The sequence below is a fragment of the Chelmon rostratus genome, chromosome 6 (genome assembly GCF_017976325.1).
Source record: "Chelmon rostratus isolate fCheRos1 chromosome 6, fCheRos1.pri, whole genome shotgun sequence".
NCBI classification, from domain to species: Eukaryota; Metazoa; Chordata; class Actinopteri; order Chaetodontiformes; family Chaetodontidae; genus Chelmon; species Chelmon rostratus.
In genome coordinates, this window is record NC_055663.1 from 18,701,178 (window position 1) to 18,718,712 (window position 17,535).

Below are 17,535 nucleotides of genomic sequence, written 5' to 3' on the forward strand. Positions count from 1 at the left end.
TTGAAACCAGTTCTGTTATTGACAAACCTGACGCTTTTATTCTGGAGGCGAGATCTCTCATATTCCAGGTGTGTGTCGTGTCTTCCTGGATGACTTGTCGCTCACCTGCTGCGGACTTTGGCTGCGTGACTCCGCCCTCTCGTCTTGTGACAACGGCTTGACTGGGTGGGTGTGCTCGTTTGATCAAGGATTGAGACAACAAAAGAAGCCGGATACAGACCTCAGTCAACTCACTGAATGTGAGCGCGCTGCAGCTAATGCTTTATCACAAGAATGGTTAAAAAAAGATTTGGAACAAAAAGTAGGCCTAAATATTTCACCAACTTCACCCTCATTGTCACTGCATTTGAAAAACGCAGAAAAAAGAGGGAATTCCAGAGTTTTACAGAAAGACATCCCAAAGGAAACACATTACTACATTCCTAGTGTGCAAAACTCAGAGGGTTTAAACTTTAAACAAGAGATTAACTACTCTCGATTTTTATGGCATTTTTATATGTTAAGCATTTACTAATACAGAGCACAAAGATAACATCCTGAGGCAGCACAGAAAGGTGAGCGTGGAAGGTTCAGGTACATCACATACCAGTAAATGCACATTTCTAAATGCAAATTAATTCAGAGATCCCCAAACTTTTCCACTTGAAGGACTCTCAAACAGATCTGTTTAGAGGTCTTCTGGATCAAGTTCATGTCAAGTCTGTTCCCCGATAGACGAGGGTTATGGGATTCTGACAAATGGCATTCCATTCATTCCATGAAGGATATCTACTGTTAGATACTATTTTCCACCTTATTACATAACTATGTATTACAACAGTGATTGTGTCAGTGCCAAGAAAAAGAACACTAAATATAACAGAAATGTTCTATACTTTCTTGGGGATTAAAAGACCCCACTTTGGGGGGAATAAAAAGACCAAAATAGAGAAAAAGCATGAGATACAACATCCATAAAACCTAGAGGTAGTGAAACTCTTTGTGCAGTATTTTTAAGTAAATCAAACCTTCTAACTGAAAGGCCGGCCTTTAATATGACTGACAACATTAAGACTCATTAAATACATACTTGAAATCTTTTCTGCTCCTTCACGTTGATATAAATACTGTAACATCACCTGATATATGACACAAATAGAAAGTTACAGACATGAAGCTCATGAATTTCATCTTGAGACTTTTTTCAACATCTAAAACAGATGCACATTAATGTTTTAACACTACACATGACTATCCATATTATTTAAAAGATTTGTCAACCGTAACATCCCAATGCATAGTTACCAGGATATGTTTATCTAACCCCATAATCAGAAACTTGCAGATGATATGATCTGAAAAGTCAAAATTCCTTACATGAGTTTAGATATATTCAGAAAAAACATTCCCATCAATGCTTTTATGAACCCATGAGTTCACAATATACTATACATCTGTATCAGCAACACATTAGGTGTAGCAAGAGGTGACCTTTAAAGGCTTTTTGCAGATTCATTATTCAGAGTTATTACTGTTTGGCTATGTAGTGCTGAGAAGCTCATACATAAAAAAACATGTAAACACCTTACTCTGCTGCAGTACTGCAATAATCAGTGATAGTGAACTGGTACAAACTTTGGTAAAAAAACAAACAAAAAACAGTCTTTACTGTTTTTACTTTGGTAAACAGGGAACAAAATCTAAGTGCCAGAGGCCACTGGTCTAGATGCGGGTGAGGAAGCCCAGATTGAGGCTCGCAGGGATCTGGATGGTCTCCAGAGCCACAGAGGAGGGTGTGAAGGCGAGAGTGACGGAAAAGATCTTCTTGGCATCCATCATCAAGGTGGATGACTCAACTCTGTCTTTCAAAAGGTTCTAAAATGTAAAATGTAAAAGAAAAAAACAAAACAAAAAGCAGATGTAGTGGAACAAAGTTGATAAACGGTATTATTATATTACTTAACATAAGACAGTATAAAAGAGCACTGCATCCTTGCTCACACCTACAAAGCTTTCCATCTACTTACTTTAATAGTTGTGATGAAACTGGTTGACACTCGCTCTTCAAATTCAATCACTGGGGTGTACAAGGTCAACACTTTCACAATCTGTTGTGAGACACACAGACAATGATGAAAGCACTAGTAACACATTGTGTTCCCGGGTTCAGAAAGGTGAACAGTTACTGATGATAATGGACCTGTGCTGTGGTGAGGGCGGTACACATGTTGCAAATAGCTTGGGCGTCTGCCTCAGTCTTCTTCTTGATCTGCAGAAGCTGTGCAGCCTGTATGAGAGGCTCCAGAGTCTCCTTGGCACCGCAGTCTGCCAGCTCCCTCTCCGTCAGCCACTCCTCCAGCTGCCAAACATTGTACCTGAAGCCAGAGGCAACACACAAACAATTCAGACTGAACCAAGGTTTTGTCAAGCAAGGTCCAACCTGACTTCTTCTCTGTGAAAACACAGTGAAGTTGATGTTGAGTGAAGACTTTGCTGCTTCTGGGAGATGTTTTTTTTAGCCTAGTGATTTTAAAATATTGTCTCAGGTTTCTGCATTTTAAAGTACTATTTTTCTATCTAATCTGACACAATATGCATATTGTCTGCAGGTTTTGTAACAATCACCAGTGGGTGAATCCATACTCTCCTGCCCATGTAATTTCTTAATTGCATAAAGTATAACAACAGCTGTCCAACGATCATTCTATACTGTACCTGATCTGCAGGCCTTTGCTCCAGGAGCACATGTCCTTCCGCAGTAGCAGGTGGTTGAGTGTGATGGCACAGATGATGTAAAACTGCTGCTTGACCACCTGGTTAATGAGGTCTGGATCCATCCCATGCTGACTCATGGTGGTGTGGAAGTGGCCAAGACGCTGCAGGAGGACTTCCACTGTCACAGCTCCCTCCTCTGGGAAACTGGTGCTTCTCTTTCGCAGGCCCGTCGGTTTGGACCCCAAAACGCCCTGGATGGCCTCATGCTCCAGCATGCTTGCCACTACAAGACACACATTAAGGAAAAATACACTTTGTGTGTTTCTGTTATGGCAAGTTTATACGTATAAATTAGCATGACACATATGTAGATTATGTCTGCTCACCAGTCAGAGGCTGCAGGACGCTCTCCACGCATTTGATGAGCTGGCGGTATATTTGGATGGCTAGATCACCAAAAACCTGCTGGTACTCTGACAGTTCAAAGTTGGCCAGGCAGTGCTCATTCTGCTTGGCAGTGTTGCGTGTCATGATGACCTGGTATAAACAGGTTTGACAGGCACTTGGGTTCATTAAGGGACATGTGCAGCTGTAAACATAACTCTGGCATCAGAGCCTATTCAAGCTTACCTCATCTCCACTGTACTGCTTCAGACAGTGCATTAATCTGCACGTGTTGGCCAGCCAGAAGGACACCACTTCAAAATCATTACCTCTCCTCTATAGGAACAGTACCAAAATTAATTCAAAATAAACACATCACTCTTTTTCTTTACAAAAAGCAATGTGATATACTACACCTTAATGACCCCTTTGATGCTACTGATGGTGGAATTGAGCAGAGCGCTGACTCTCTGGTCATTATTCACACTGTCTGCATATCGTAGGCACATGAAGATGATATAAGCTGGAAGTCCAGGAATGAAGCTGACTGCTACCCCACGAGGCTTCAGATCTGAGAAGATCACATTTCAAAGCAAAAAATTTATAAAAGTCTTTGTCCTCTATCGATAAGAAGCTTTAGCATACAATTCTAAACACATTTCAGAAAATTAAGTGCTTAAGTGAAACAGGTTAAACATACCTATGACCACATTCTTAAGCAAGCGGCTCTCGTCGCCCTCCTTGTACTCCAACATGCCCTGGTATTCTTTCTCCTTGCGAGTGATGTTCACCGCTCTTACAGGAGCGTTCATCAAAGAGGCATTATTCTTTTGCTGAGCACTCGCTAAACACAACACAGACACAACATAAGAAATCACAGGATGAATGCTGTACAAGTCTATCAAACACACTCTATGAACACAGTCAATGCCATGTGATTACCTTCAAAATCTTCAACTTTTTGGATGTAAAGTTTAAGCTGTTTTTTCAACTTGCGCATGGTTTTGTCTTGTTTCTCTTGCTGCTCCAAAAGCTCCTGCAATTATGTAAACACACTACATCATCATCAGCCATACTCCAACATACTACAAGTATGAGGACGAACTTTCATGCGAGGTATAAAAATGTTCATTTCCAAAACTGTGAAATTAAAACATCTGTCAAAAGCAATGTCATGAGAATCATTTTATCACAGCAAAAATGTAAGGTCTTAAATCATAAAAACACTTGCTACTCTTTGCTTCTTATAGTACTGTACATTTATTTATATGGAATTCTTTGCTGATGCAACATCAAAATGCTTCCTCAAAGAACAACAGATTTAATTTGATTTTAGAATTATAATAGGACCCTTTCAAAGGTACAGATCCAGCAATAAACAGAGAAATCTGCTTAGTTTAGTTGCATTGTGAAAATGAATACATGTTTTAACAATGCATTATTGCAATTGCAATAATTGCATATTAACAACTAAAAGGCAGAGTGACAAATCTGGCAGACCCACCAGGTTTTCATTGGTCAGCCGTGTGATCTCATGCTTCAGGCTGGCCTCAATGCGGGCATCTTCAGACAGGAAGAGGCTCTGGGCCAGCAGCTTCTGCTGCTGCTCCTTCTCATTCTTCAACTTGTTCACCTCCTCAAGCAGCTCCCTATACTTCTCATTGTGAACACGTTCCTGCTCCTGCATCTGGAACTCCAGAAGTCTGGAAGATGGAGGTATGGTATTCAATTCCATATGGCATGAATGTGCTTGAATGTACCAGCCAGCTACAGAATACTGAGACAATGGTGTAGAAGAGCTGCTGGGTCTGTGTGGTGATCACATACAGGTGCTCTTTGTATACTTCAGGTGCACTGTGCTTATTTCATCTTGTGAAGGGCTGAAAAATGATCTAAGGCACACTGTAGAATCATTTTCAAGTAGACTTGTATTTTACATTTTTTATCGAGACCATATTGCACCCCCACGCACTGAGCCCCTCACAAGATCGAATAAACTGTAGAATATTATACCATTACCTATTGGTCTCTTTCAAGCCTTCATAAGCCAGCCACAACTCTCCATCTTCATTCAGTGTATGGATGTCAGTGGATCTGAGGAGAAGCATCAGTGAATTTCAACGCTTAACTGTACCACCCGATGAATTTAAAATGGACTGGGAGCCACATGGTCTCACCTGTCAACATCTTGAAATGAAGGAATTTCAAGATCTAATTTAACACCTTCCCCGAGCGCTGAGTCCTAGATGATAGTCAAATTAAATTAAGGTTCTCTCAGATGTCTGCTGCTGTTGAATTAAAAAAAATGAACATATTAAACACAACAATGCATGTTATTTTCTAACCTTATGTTTAAGGGCCTCTTGGCGGACCATGTGTGAGCGGAGGAGCAGCACTTCTTCTTTTCGCATCTCCAGCTCATCATTGGAAGAGCTGAGTTGATCCAGCAGTATGCTGTAGGGCAGCGAGCCCGGGGCAGGGGGCATCAATTCACTGTCCTCATTGGTCAGAGACTTTCGCAGCTCAGTTAGATCCTGCTTCAGCTTCTTGTTCTCAGACTCCAGTTCCTGCCGCTGCATTAAGACATTTACAGAAACATGAACAAATCAAATATCTATAAATTAATTTTAATCTCTTTTCAGAGTTCAGTATTGCAATAAAACTATGAGCTATGATAGAAAACTGTTTCAGGGTATATTAATGGGATGACTCTTTCTGGACGTCCTTTTTTTGGGATGTTGGAAGACATTTTGCTTCGATTCAAATTCTTGTGCCTCAGTTTCGTACCTTCAGTTTTTCCAAGTCCAGTTCTGCTCTACAAGCAGTTGTCTGCTCCTCCACCTGCTTTTAGGAAAAACATAAACATAATATATTAACTGTTCAATCACAAAAAAAACCCTCATCTTTTCTTTTGCCCATTTAGTACTTTTTCAATCCACTATTAAGAAACAAGACTGGTGGTGCAATCCATACTTTTGCATTTTCTTGTTGGGCTTCTTCTTTTCTATCCAGTTGCTGCCATAGCGTCTGTTTGTCCTGCTCAAGGTCCTTTACTCGTCTCTGGAGTTTTAGAAGGACTGGCAGGTCCACTGTTGACTGGGTTTCATCCTGACAGAACACAGCAAGCACTGGTTGATTAATCTCTTCACAAACTAGCTAGAATGTTGCACGATTCACAACACAGACAAGGCCAGAAAAACATCTTCCCACAGCTGCTCGAAATATAAGACGTTCCCTGCAGCTGCTGTCAACATACATCAAGATGTACCTAAATTATCTTTCCCTTTTTTGTGGCAGGAATACAAAGTCTCCTGTAGGCTGCCATCACTCTTCTAAATAGCAACCCAACTGTCAAAGAAATTATATGAATCCAGATTATTAGGAAAATCTGGTAACCTGCCAACAATTAAAATGTCAGTAAAGATGCTCAAATTTGCAGATAACACAAATTTTTTGACCATAAAAACTTAAATTCTGTACACCAAACAGCTGCTATTTTCTCTCAGTATAGGAAATACAAATATTTTACAGCCACCTTTAAGCATACAGAGAGTGAATATTTCAGACTCAAAAAGGTACTTTTTGGGCAGAGTATCATGTTGAGCCAATTCTGACAATGCACCACCATACTGTATCGTTTTCTACATTACCTCTGTTTGTATAGAGCTGTCTTCTCCCTCAGAAGAGCCTAAGCTCAGACTAAACTCAGATGAGTTACTGCTGTAATTGGAGTCTGTCCTCTTGTGACCAGATTTGCTTGAACTCTGGATAGATGTTAAAAAAAAAGTCCAGATAAGTTACAGGAGGAATAAGTAGCCTAAATTTGCTCGATCATGAGAAACATTTTTGTAATGTCATATAGAAGTTATGGTACAGATAACGGGTTTCTGTATACTCTGTAAGTCATTATCACCATATAAAACATTTCTCACAACTACTGAATTTCTTAAGAGAAGTGATTCAGGCTTGTGGCTCTATGAAAATGACAACAATTGTTGCAACACTGTGACACCAAATCAAGTGTTCCTCACAATGCTCAGATTCATCTCTTCCTTCAGGTCTCTGTGCCGCTCCTCCAGATGCAGGTGTTCACTCAGCAGATTTTGGTAGCGAGAGCGTTCTTCAGTTAAGTCCTTATCCATCTGTTTTATGTTCTCAATGTTGGTTTTAACATCTGAAACAAAACAGTTTTATTTGTTTATTCATTCTAAATGACCCCAGTACTTTACTGTGGAGGTTGAGGTGGGCTGCTCAGTACCTGTTAACTGTTGGGCTTGTTCCAGGATTATTTTACTCATTTCATCTTTCTCGCTGTTCAACAAGCCGTTCTTCATATTAAGCTCCTCTACCACCTGATTGTGAAAAGAGGCAAAATCATGTATTCTTTATTCCTATTCATTGTGACTAGAAACAAAAGTGGAGCAAAATAACCTGCTAAGTTATAAAATGACCAAAGGGCAGCTCCTACTTTTTTTAGTTCCTATTTTGTATTTCATTTTGTCCTTTTGTAACTCAAATGTGTCCCAGTTAATTTTCTTATTATACTCCATGTACCACCATGTTGAATTTGTGGAAACCTAAAACCTAAATGGAGGATGGCTCCATTCTTTACTGAACATTTTCAACAAGCAAAATTAAAAATAATAAAACAAATGAGAATGCAGCTTAAAGCAGCAAAAAATATGGGATCACAGTGACAAAAATATACACATGGAGAAAGAAAAGAAAAAAACAAATTCAATCTGAGCTCTGAAAGCTGAACTAATGGCTGACAAAGACTGGGGAGAATGAACAAAACTCTGCTCTACTTCTTAGTGTGGAACGGTTTGGTCATATGACGTACAACATAATCTTAAATGTCACTGAAAGTACTTTTGTATCTCCACCAATGCCAAGTTATTAATTCCACTGTTTACCGTTCCAGCAAATTAAAGACAGAGCGCTCTGTAGAAAACTCTAATGAAGTAGGCAGGCGGTGAAGTTGGATACATTTAGATGAAGCCATGTAGGCCTACCTGTTGTGTCTGCTCCTTATAGACCTTTGTCTGCTCTTCCAGGTCTTCTTTCTCCCTGCGGGTGTTTTCCAGCTCATGCTGAAGGAAGGAGAGCTGTTCCAGCAGCGAGGGAAGTGTCTCTGCCTTGGCTCTGGCCTCCTGCTCTGATCTAAGTAGGTTTTTGATCTCTCTGCTCTGCTTCTCTCTCTCCACAGAATGGTTCTTCTCCACAATATTCAGCCTCTCACTGAGCTCTCTGTTTTCTTTATGCTGCAGGGGGGGATAGACACACATGTCGCGCATGTGATACGACCACTCCCAATGACCAAATGCCTTTCCCACAGCAGTTATTATGATAGACTCCAGAGTAAACAACTATGTAACACACAGTCCATACACACACACACACAATACTCACCTGCTCATTTATCTTGTGTTGCAACTGCATTATCTTGTTTTCCATACCAACATTGAGCTTCTTGAAGTGCTCAACAGAGCGCGCCTCCACTTTCAGCTTCTTTAATTCCTTCTTGGCCCTCATGCGACGTACACAGCTCTGCAGCAGGGTGATGGCAGCCAGGGTGCGTCTGTAATGCTGCCTAGCCAGCCAGCCCCTCATCCATTTCTGGATGACCACAGCCTTTTGCTCAAACATCAACTGTTAAAAGACACATGAAATATCAAGTTTACATGTGAAAATCTGTAATGGCGAAAAGTGTTATAAGAGGTGAGGTGAAAATTGAGAGGCTGTTTGTAAGATCAGTTTTACAGAAAAAGTGCTAATGCTTTTTATAATAAAATAATAAGTGAAATTAACACCATGTGTTTCAGTTTTCCATAATTTGAATGACCTCAGCTGACAGGAAGTAAACACGGGACCAAGCTGCTGCCTACTAATACAATTTCCAATGAAATTGTGGGTATAAATTTGAAGCATATAATTTCAGTATGAATATTGTCAGTCTCTATTCATATGACTTTATGATTAACAATCCAATAATCCAACACAGCGATCAAGGTTTAGGAAGTACAAACAATGTGCTGTACTGCTGTAACAAGGCTTCACTGCCTCAACAATGTGACTACCGGAACCTGGCACATCTGGGCTTCCTTTGAGCCTGAAACTTTTCATATTATATTCAAGAGGCACTAATTCCTGTTTTCTTGGTGGCACCTATTAAATCCAATTTTGGTAACTGTAATATCAATTATGGATTGAGAAAACCCATAAAAACACTCAGTGGGCTCAAGGCTTAATATTCTTAATATTTCCTTTAACTAGAATTATGTTAATAAAATCTGGTTTTGGCTACAAAACCTTGTAGTACAGGAGATGTACAAGCATGGAATTTTAATTAAGCATGGTATTACCTTATAGTACTGCTTCTTAGCCATGTAGGCCCTCAAGAAGCACTGAATAGAGATAGCTGCAGAGCGCTGCTGCTGGTAGCGTCTCCTGGCCGCCCACATACGCACATTTCGCTGAATGACAACAGCTGCTCTGGTTCTTCGCAGAAACTTAACATAACTGAAAATAGAAACATGTAAGAAATATACATATATAGAGCAGTGTGTTTTTATTCTGCTGTTGTTGAATGTCTCCACCCACCAGCGTGCCTGGTGACCCCGTACATATCTCTGTACGGTGATAGCAGATTCCCTCATCCTCAGGAACTTTTTGCGGGCCAGCCAGCAGCGGATAGTCTTCTGGATGCGGACACAAGCCATGCGCAGCTTGTCGGAGCGCAGCTTCTCCAGGTAAGCCACCTGACCAGCCCTGAAGAAGATCTTGTTTTTGCCAAACTGATACTTATCCCGATCCTAAGAGCAAAACAGAATACACAGTAGCATATAGTCTATACATATACAATGAAGATATTTATTATGTTATTGACATTATGAGAATGTTTTTATACATTTCAGACATACCTTTATAAGTTTTTCCAGGAGATTTTTGCAGGTTTGTTTCCTATCAGGAAGCACATCCTTTTGCTTCATGAGGACCCGGTAACGGCTAAAGAATTCCTGATAAGTCCATCTACAATATTCATAGACATAAGGATACATTTTTTTTATAGCTCTAAGAATTACAAAAATACAATGATGTGTACAACTACCCATGACCCTGTGCTCTCTACCAGCTGTGGTTGATAATATTCTACCTAGATGGAAAGCCGGCTGCTGAGATCCGGATTGTTTCGAGTATGCCACATGCTCGAAGCTGCTGCACCGTCCTCACAGGGTCCAGGCTTTATGAAAGAGAACACACACAAACACCCGTTACAAAAACAGATGTACATCTGTGCTCGATGCAATAACTGCGTGAAACAGTAGAGTGAAATCATCCTCCTCACGTGAACGAAGTTTTATCGTCATTTGGCTTGATGCAGCGTACGTAGTGAGGAGTTGTAGCATTTAGTGTGTCCATCAGCAAATGCAGAGACTGTCGAAACTGAGTAACAAGACAATGATTAATCATTGATTGACTACTAAGTGTGGAAATACATGAATTGTAAAAATGTACTTAAACATTCAGTTTAAATGTGCAATATCATATTTCGACTGACAGTCACTTAGAAATCATCCAGTTGTACATTCTTTGGTGGTTATATTAAAGTCAACTAAGCCTGACCAGCTAATAAAACAATTAAATTAAATATATTTCTCCACAAAATTGTTTTTAAACATGCATTTCTCCTGGTTTTTCGTGATGCTGAGAAATGTATGACAAAGCATCGCACATCACCAAATGTCATGATGGCTGCTCTTCATGCTCTCACCTGCAGCCCAACCGTCTTCTTATTATCCCTCTGAGCCTGACCAGCTCTTCCAATGACACTGGTGCGCTTGTTAGCAGAGCTCTGTGCCTTCTCATCATCCGCGAACAGCTTCAGCAGCAAATCAAACTAAAAAGATCATTTTCCAGAGGTCAGAGTGACAAAATGCAAAGCTATTTTTGAACAGCAGATGGCAGTGTTTTCAATCTGAAACTGAAAAAGTGGCTGTACTTCCTCCAATAGTTAAGGTTGAACAATTCCAGGGTGTGTACCCAGGGACTTGCAACATAAAATATAGTTTATAGTCATTTGTTTTTAGTTGGTTAAGAGGTGTTGACATTGAATTCCTTCAACCTCCACAAAATGAGCTGAAGGACTACTCAGTGAAAATATAATAAAACTTTAGAGCTTTAGAAACTACTTTACCTTGCTATTTTTCAGCACATTTATCTGCTCCTCATTGACTGTGTCCTTGTTTTTCTCCAGGAAACCCTCACACTGGTACTCCACCTAGGCAAAAAGAACAGGTCACACCATGTTCTTTGACTAACACAGTAAAGGTCATATCCATCATTCAGAGTCTGAAGTAGACTGACTATCATTGCTCTGATAAACAGATTCATGTGGTGAAAGCACATAGGTCTGATTTTGCAGACAAAGTAACAACACTTTGACATTTGCTCTCTCTTGGTGCTCTTGAATGGAAAACATGAGTCATTCATCCATCTGCTGACCACTGAGACACAAACCCACCACAGCCAGGGACAAACAACTGTGTTTCACCTTGTCTGCAAAGTGGTGGATGATGAAAGCTCTATTTGATAACCTGGGTTTATCAAAGTGAGCATTCTGCTTCAGGAGAGTGTTGTACAGTTTCTGGGCCCATGAGTCATCAGAGCCTTTGGGCATCTATGGAAAGAGGAAGAGCTGACACATCAGTTAGTAATGGACTTACTCATAACCTCCAAATATAGTGGAGATTCCTCCAGTGGAAAGTTGCTGAACAGAATTTGGGTGAAAGAAAAAAACTAAAACTGGCATTTTACCTTGCACTCTTCATCCAGAAGGTCCAGGACACCCAGCTTGGCCTCAATAAGATTAATGCACGGCTGGTTATCGTAGAAGTCAATCAATGTCCAGGGGATCTCCTCTTTCATGTACTCCTCTTGCTCCAGTTTGAAGACATGCTGGAGAGAGTGACAGCTGAAAATGATTTACATGCACATTTTGACAACAAAATGAAAATGTTTCGGAGGAAAAGACACATACCTGGTTGAACTGCTGTTGAAGCTTTTCATTGGCGTAATTGATGCAAAACTGTTCAAAGCTGTTGACATCAAATGTTTCAAACCTATGGAAGAATATATGTTTAAATTAAAACTGGTCATCTAGCGAACACACGCGGTGAAACCACAAAACTGGAATAAAACTTACCCGTAAATGTCGAGCACACCAATGAAGGAGTGTTGTTTCGTTGTAGATTTTAAGGAACTGTTAATACTGTCCACAATCCAGCTGAAGAGTCTGGCATAGATGTGTTTGGCTAGAGCATCTCTGCCATTGACTGCACTCGTTTTGGAGACAGACTTGACATAGGTTTCTGTGGTCGTCTTGAGTTTTCTGTGACATAACCAGTGGGCCATTTCTTCACAGGAGACCCCCATCAACTCACAAAACACCATCAGATGGACATTACCTGGCTGGAAATGCAGTTGGAATAATAATGATCATATATGGTGAGGATCCTCAATATAATATTCTGACATAATATTAAACAAATTAAACAAAACAAAGTACTCTCTTGTTGTGTCCATGGGTAATCAGTGTTTACCAAAATGCTGCTTCTGTCTGCTGACTGATCTTTCACGTCCACGTTGCTAAGATGGAGAATAGCAGCCAGAATTTGGTAAATTGCCATTTGATCACTTTCATTGATTCCTACAATGAAAACAGAACAATAAAATAATAAATGACAATCACATCAGGCGATCCAGAAACAAAGGGTTAGAATGTGATAATTTGCTAATCTTTTCTGACATACACTCAATTGAAAACAGTACAAAGATAATATATTTAATGTTTTACCTCTTCACTTTCATTGATTTTTGTAAACATATGCTTTCTCTGAGTTTGATGGCAGCTACACATTTCAAACAAGTTGAAACAAATTTCAGAAAGTTGTGGAATGCTCCAAAAACACCTGTTTGGAACATTCCACAGGTAAACAGGTTCATTGGTAACAGGTGATAGTATCATGATTGGGTATGAAAGGAGCATCCTCGAAAGACTCAGTTATTCACAAGCAAGGACGGAGCGAGGTTCACCACTTTGTAAACACATGATTGTATAAAGGATATCACCAAATGCACTCGGGAACACTTCGTAAAACTGTTGTCTGCAAATGCAGTTTGTTTGCAAATGATTGTCTACTTCTTTTATTTATGTTTTACATGACAAACCAACTTTGTTGAAACTGAGGTTGTACATTACTGTCCATTCAAAATGTAAAGGCAAAACTTATTGAAATTCATTACACACTCACCTAACAGTGAGAAAGCCCTCCTGGTATCACACATCTCTTTGGCATCATCCACTCCATCTATTACGGGGTTCTGACCCTGGTTAGTACAGTGGAAGTCATCTGCGCAACCTTCAAACATTAATCAGATAAAATAATGCACTAAATAGACTTAGATAGAACTGCAATTACAACAGAAAATCCTGCTAAATTCTAAATCCTGCTAAAATGACAAGTGATGTTTAATGACTCTCATACCTAACTTGAAGGCTTTGAACTCTGGTAAATGTGAAGAGGCACAAAGCTGGTAGAATATATGGTAGTTCCTTTCTCCATGGGCCTAAAAGTGGTGCAAACCGATGTAAAATACACAAGTACTGCAAACACGTGTAAAATTGATAGCTCTTACGACCGTCAATGCATGCAGGCTTACACTGAAATTATAAAATCTGAGACAAACAATCAAATCACAATACTTTGCCATCTTTTTTAGTCAAGGGCTGGGCAGGCTAAAGTGTGTGTTGTTTATGTTGTTTGTTATTAAGTTGCCAAGATACACGTTACATGTTAGATGCACATGAGAGTGTTTTAAATCAATTAACTGTAGTTAAAAACACAGATGATAGAAAGATAGAAAGGGCAACTTTCGGACACTGAGGGTTGCCATCTAAAGACATGCAAGTTAAATCCATATGAATGAAATTTACCTGAAACACAACTCTAGACTTTTCCAGTAAGTAGGTTCTCATGTTAGCCCCAATTATACAATGCTTCTTGTCAAACCCAATCTCAATGTACTTCCCAAAGCGACTGCTGTTGTCATTCCTTGTTGTCTTGGCATTCCCAAGGGCCTAGAAGAATCAAACAAAAGGTTTTCAGCAACCTTTGTCATTTTATAATTTTGTCTTGCTTTCCTTCAGTGTTAAATGCTACCTCCATGATGGGGCTGGAGGCAAGGACTTTCTCCTCAACATTGGCCTCACCAGAGGAGCAGCTGACTGTGGCAAAAAAACGCATGGCATACTTAGCAGAGACGGTCTTGCCAGCTCCAGACTCACCACTCACTATAATGGACTGGTTTCTTTCATCTCTGTGTGAAAAGATGTAATGACATATAGACGGACTATTAGCTAAAACAAATTCAGAATATCAGCTTTCAAGGAAACATTTCATATGCTTTAAAATGTAAAATTACATGCACTTGGAGATTACAAGACCTGGCCATCTGTTTGTATGCTTCCTCTGCTACTGCAAATATATGGGGATCCATGTCTCCCATGTTTTGCCCACTGTAGGCACTGATGATGTCAGCTTCATAGATAGGCAGGCTCTCATAAGGATTGATGGCAACCAGGACAATTCCTAAACACCACAAGAAGAAAAATCCTCAGTTACACTCTCTTCAAACAGTATAAATGTATGTTACCTGACATGGATTCAAATTAATGAATCGTGAACCCTGACTGTAGTTGTTTTGTGTGCATTAATTATCCAAAATTCATGTAATACATTTCAGTGCACTGTTTGCCGGCTTCACGGGGGATTGGAGGCCTTCTTGATGTTAAGGGGTGTAAGAGAACATTTTTATAAAGATTACATAAACTAAAATGCAAGGTTTTGATTATTTTTTAAGATATAAACTTATCTCACAAGAAAAGGGCACAGTAAAGTCCTGAACACAAGCTATATTCACAGAGCCTTCACTCTCTGCTAAACAGCCTTGCCCTGCATTGGAAAAGTATGCAGTTAAAATAACCAAAGAGCTAACAGAACAATGGTCGAGAGTCAGGGAGAACAGAATACTGAATTTGTCCAAAAAAAGCCTTTTAAGTATGTGTGATTGTTAAAAACTAAAATTAAAACGAAACACAATACAGAGAAATGTATAGTAATTTCCCAAAAATACCAGGAAAACTGATGCAAAATTCACAGGAAATAATCTGCTCAAAATTCATCCAAATCACTTGTTTTACACAAACCTCCTACAGATACTGCATTCACTATTTGGGTTAATCGTACAGTTTCTCAGTTGTTCTGTACTGTTGTTGCAATGCATTGAATATAATGTGTATCCATAAAATACGTCACTTAGTCACGGGTTGTCAGTTTACTCAACGATAGAAAAGAAGTCCCTTAAGGAAAGAAGCTGGGAACCACTGTTTTAGTGCATGTTCCTTTAAGCCACAGTCATCAGCAAAATGTACGGTAGATTATATCAGAGCATACAGTGAGCAGGGCTCCAAAGTCTACAGTGACAGGACAGTGATAGTGTGAGGAGTTGAAGCTCTTTACCACAGTATGTGTAAATCAACCTGGAGTCCATAAAGCGCACTTTAAGGTTGTGTAGCACTGCAGGCTCGTGGAGGTAGCTGAGAGCCGTGAGGTCATTTTCCCCCACCAGGATGTCAGGGTTTCTTAGTGGCGGCAGGATGTTGGTTCGGGGGTCTATTTTGTATTCCACCTCCTTGAAAGACATAAGAAATTAGCTATAAGTACCTACTTCATGAGCCTAAAGATAGCAAGTTGCTTTCATTTTAGAACACCTGCAAAAATTGAAACTGAGAAAAAGCCAAGTACAAAAATCTTAGTCTCAGTTGTACTTAATGATGACACTAACTAGCAGACACTGAGCTCGACTTCATGTTCACTCATGATACTTTGGACATACTTCCCTGCCAAAAGTGCGTGCCCAAACTCGACATCACAGCTGCAGGTAGGAACAGCGCAGAGTGAAAAACCTTCAGCCACACACTGTTCATACATTTTCATCCATCAGTCCACTTATTGTGAGCCCAGAACATTACATTGGCTGCCTGTATTCAAAGCTTTGCAGAGTTGCATAAGGAGGCACAAGGTGTTCTGTGGTCTTGACTGGAAACCTCTGTGCATTTACCAAACATCACAGCTGCCTCCAATCAGCACACAGAGATTTATGAGGATCCAGTGCCAGTACTCTTTCAGAGAAATGTGTGCATGACTCTCTGACAGAACATCACACACCCATTTCCACCTCAGTGCCTCTATCGCCCTGTGTGTGATTATGTGCGTGAGGTATTTGCCTGTCTCACCGTGCCATCATCCAGCTGCACAGTCAGCGTCAAGTCGCCAGGAGTGTAATCTTTGATAAGCTCTGCTGACTTCCACACTTCTGCTGCATCTGGGAGCCATACACGGGCATGCTGATGGACAGAGGGGGAAGCGGGTCAGAGCCATTCAACCACTGCATTTACAGTCTTTTACAAAACTACAGCAAAACAGCAGTGACATGCACCTCAGGAAAATGGCTAGCCCAACATACAGTCAGCAGACAGCAGTCATGCGTATAATGTGGATGGATACGGGGCATTTTATGTGGCAGACAGAGAAAAGGGCAATAAATTAAGACTTTAAAAACCCTGAAGTTGTTCAGTAAACGTGTCTAAGTGACTGACATGAGTAAACTACTATTCTCGGCATTCAGTTAACTGTAAGTCAACTAACGTTAGCATGAGAAAAGAGTTGAATGAGTTGGACAACCGACTCCGCTGTTGCTCAAGCATACCTACCTTGGAGTAAAGTTCAGAGGCTGCCATGTCTCACAGTTCGCTCCCTCGGAAACTTTCTCCGCCGACAGAAAGATGGTTAAACATGTTACGGACTCCACGAGGTAAACACGAACTTTTCTGAGCTCCTCTCCTGAGCTCGGCGGCGCGCGCTCAGCTGAAAGGATTCAACGCCTGCTTCTACAGTTGTCAGTCAGCTGCGCGTGCCCGGACACGTTTAGCTCTCGTGCATCTTGTGTGCCTCCCAGCGGCCAACGCGCGCGCGTCAACTAAGCGGTGTGAAGGGGAGGCCGTGGTGGTGGCAGCATCAGTGGTGGAAGGATTATTCAGATCCTTCAGCTACTTAAGTACATGTATTAACACTGCAAAAATACTCCATTACAATTCAGAGAAACGCCCGCCATACCTTGAGGCCAAAGTGACACCTGCACAGTGCTTATTTTGTCCAATATAGTCCAAACATCAAAATTCTTATAAATAAATGCAGGCGATTAAAAGAGAAAACAGCTTCGGGATTTTTTTTTTATTTTATTTTTTTTTTTTTTTTGCGTTTTCACATGAAAAATGACTTAAATCAAACTGGTTGCCAATTAAATTTCTGTCAATACTTTCTGATTTAAAAAAAA

At 40.3% G+C, this 17,535-nt stretch overlaps 1 protein-coding gene across 3 annotated transcripts; it reads right to left on the minus strand.

Annotated features, from left to right (window-relative positions):
• Positions 1-489: 489 nt before the first annotated feature.
• Positions 490-17,048, minus strand: LOC121607511 (unconventional myosin-Va-like). 3 transcript variants are annotated; one of them, XM_041938352.1, is made up of 40 exons: positions 16,913-17,048; positions 16,436-16,546; positions 15,660-15,831; positions 14,585-14,729; positions 14,301-14,457; positions 14,075-14,218; positions 13,626-13,707; positions 13,392-13,499; positions 12,681-12,787; positions 12,284-12,549; positions 12,119-12,200; positions 11,896-12,036; positions 11,633-11,758; positions 11,276-11,359; positions 10,853-10,978; positions 10,427-10,524; positions 10,235-10,321; positions 10,002-10,110; positions 9,682-9,893; positions 9,444-9,600; positions 8,491-8,730; positions 8,094-8,342; positions 7,337-7,430; positions 7,110-7,252; positions 6,729-6,842; positions 6,052-6,186; positions 5,866-5,919; positions 5,424-5,651; positions 5,256-5,320; positions 5,098-5,172; positions 4,583-4,781; positions 4,021-4,114; positions 3,779-3,922; positions 3,495-3,649; positions 3,325-3,414; positions 3,081-3,231; positions 2,695-2,977; positions 2,180-2,354; positions 2,007-2,087; positions 490-1,854 (listed from the first exon to the last, which is right to left on the minus strand). In XM_041938352.1, exons 1-40 carry the CDS (start codon positions 16,937-16,939, stop codon positions 1,702-1,704), a joined length of 5,463 nt encoding a protein of 1,820 aa, XP_041794286.1. In that variant the 5' UTR covers positions 16,940-17,048; the 3' UTR covers positions 490-1,701. The 3 variants fall into 3 exon arrangements, with proteins under 3 accessions (XP_041794286.1, XP_041794285.1, XP_041794287.1); XM_041938351.1 differs by having other exon boundaries at positions 5,866-5,922; XM_041938353.1 differs by lacking the exons at positions 15,660-15,831; positions 16,436-16,546; positions 16,913-17,048 and having other exon boundaries at positions 5,866-5,922; positions 14,563-14,668.
• Between the last annotated feature and the right edge of the window lie 487 nt (positions 17,049-17,535).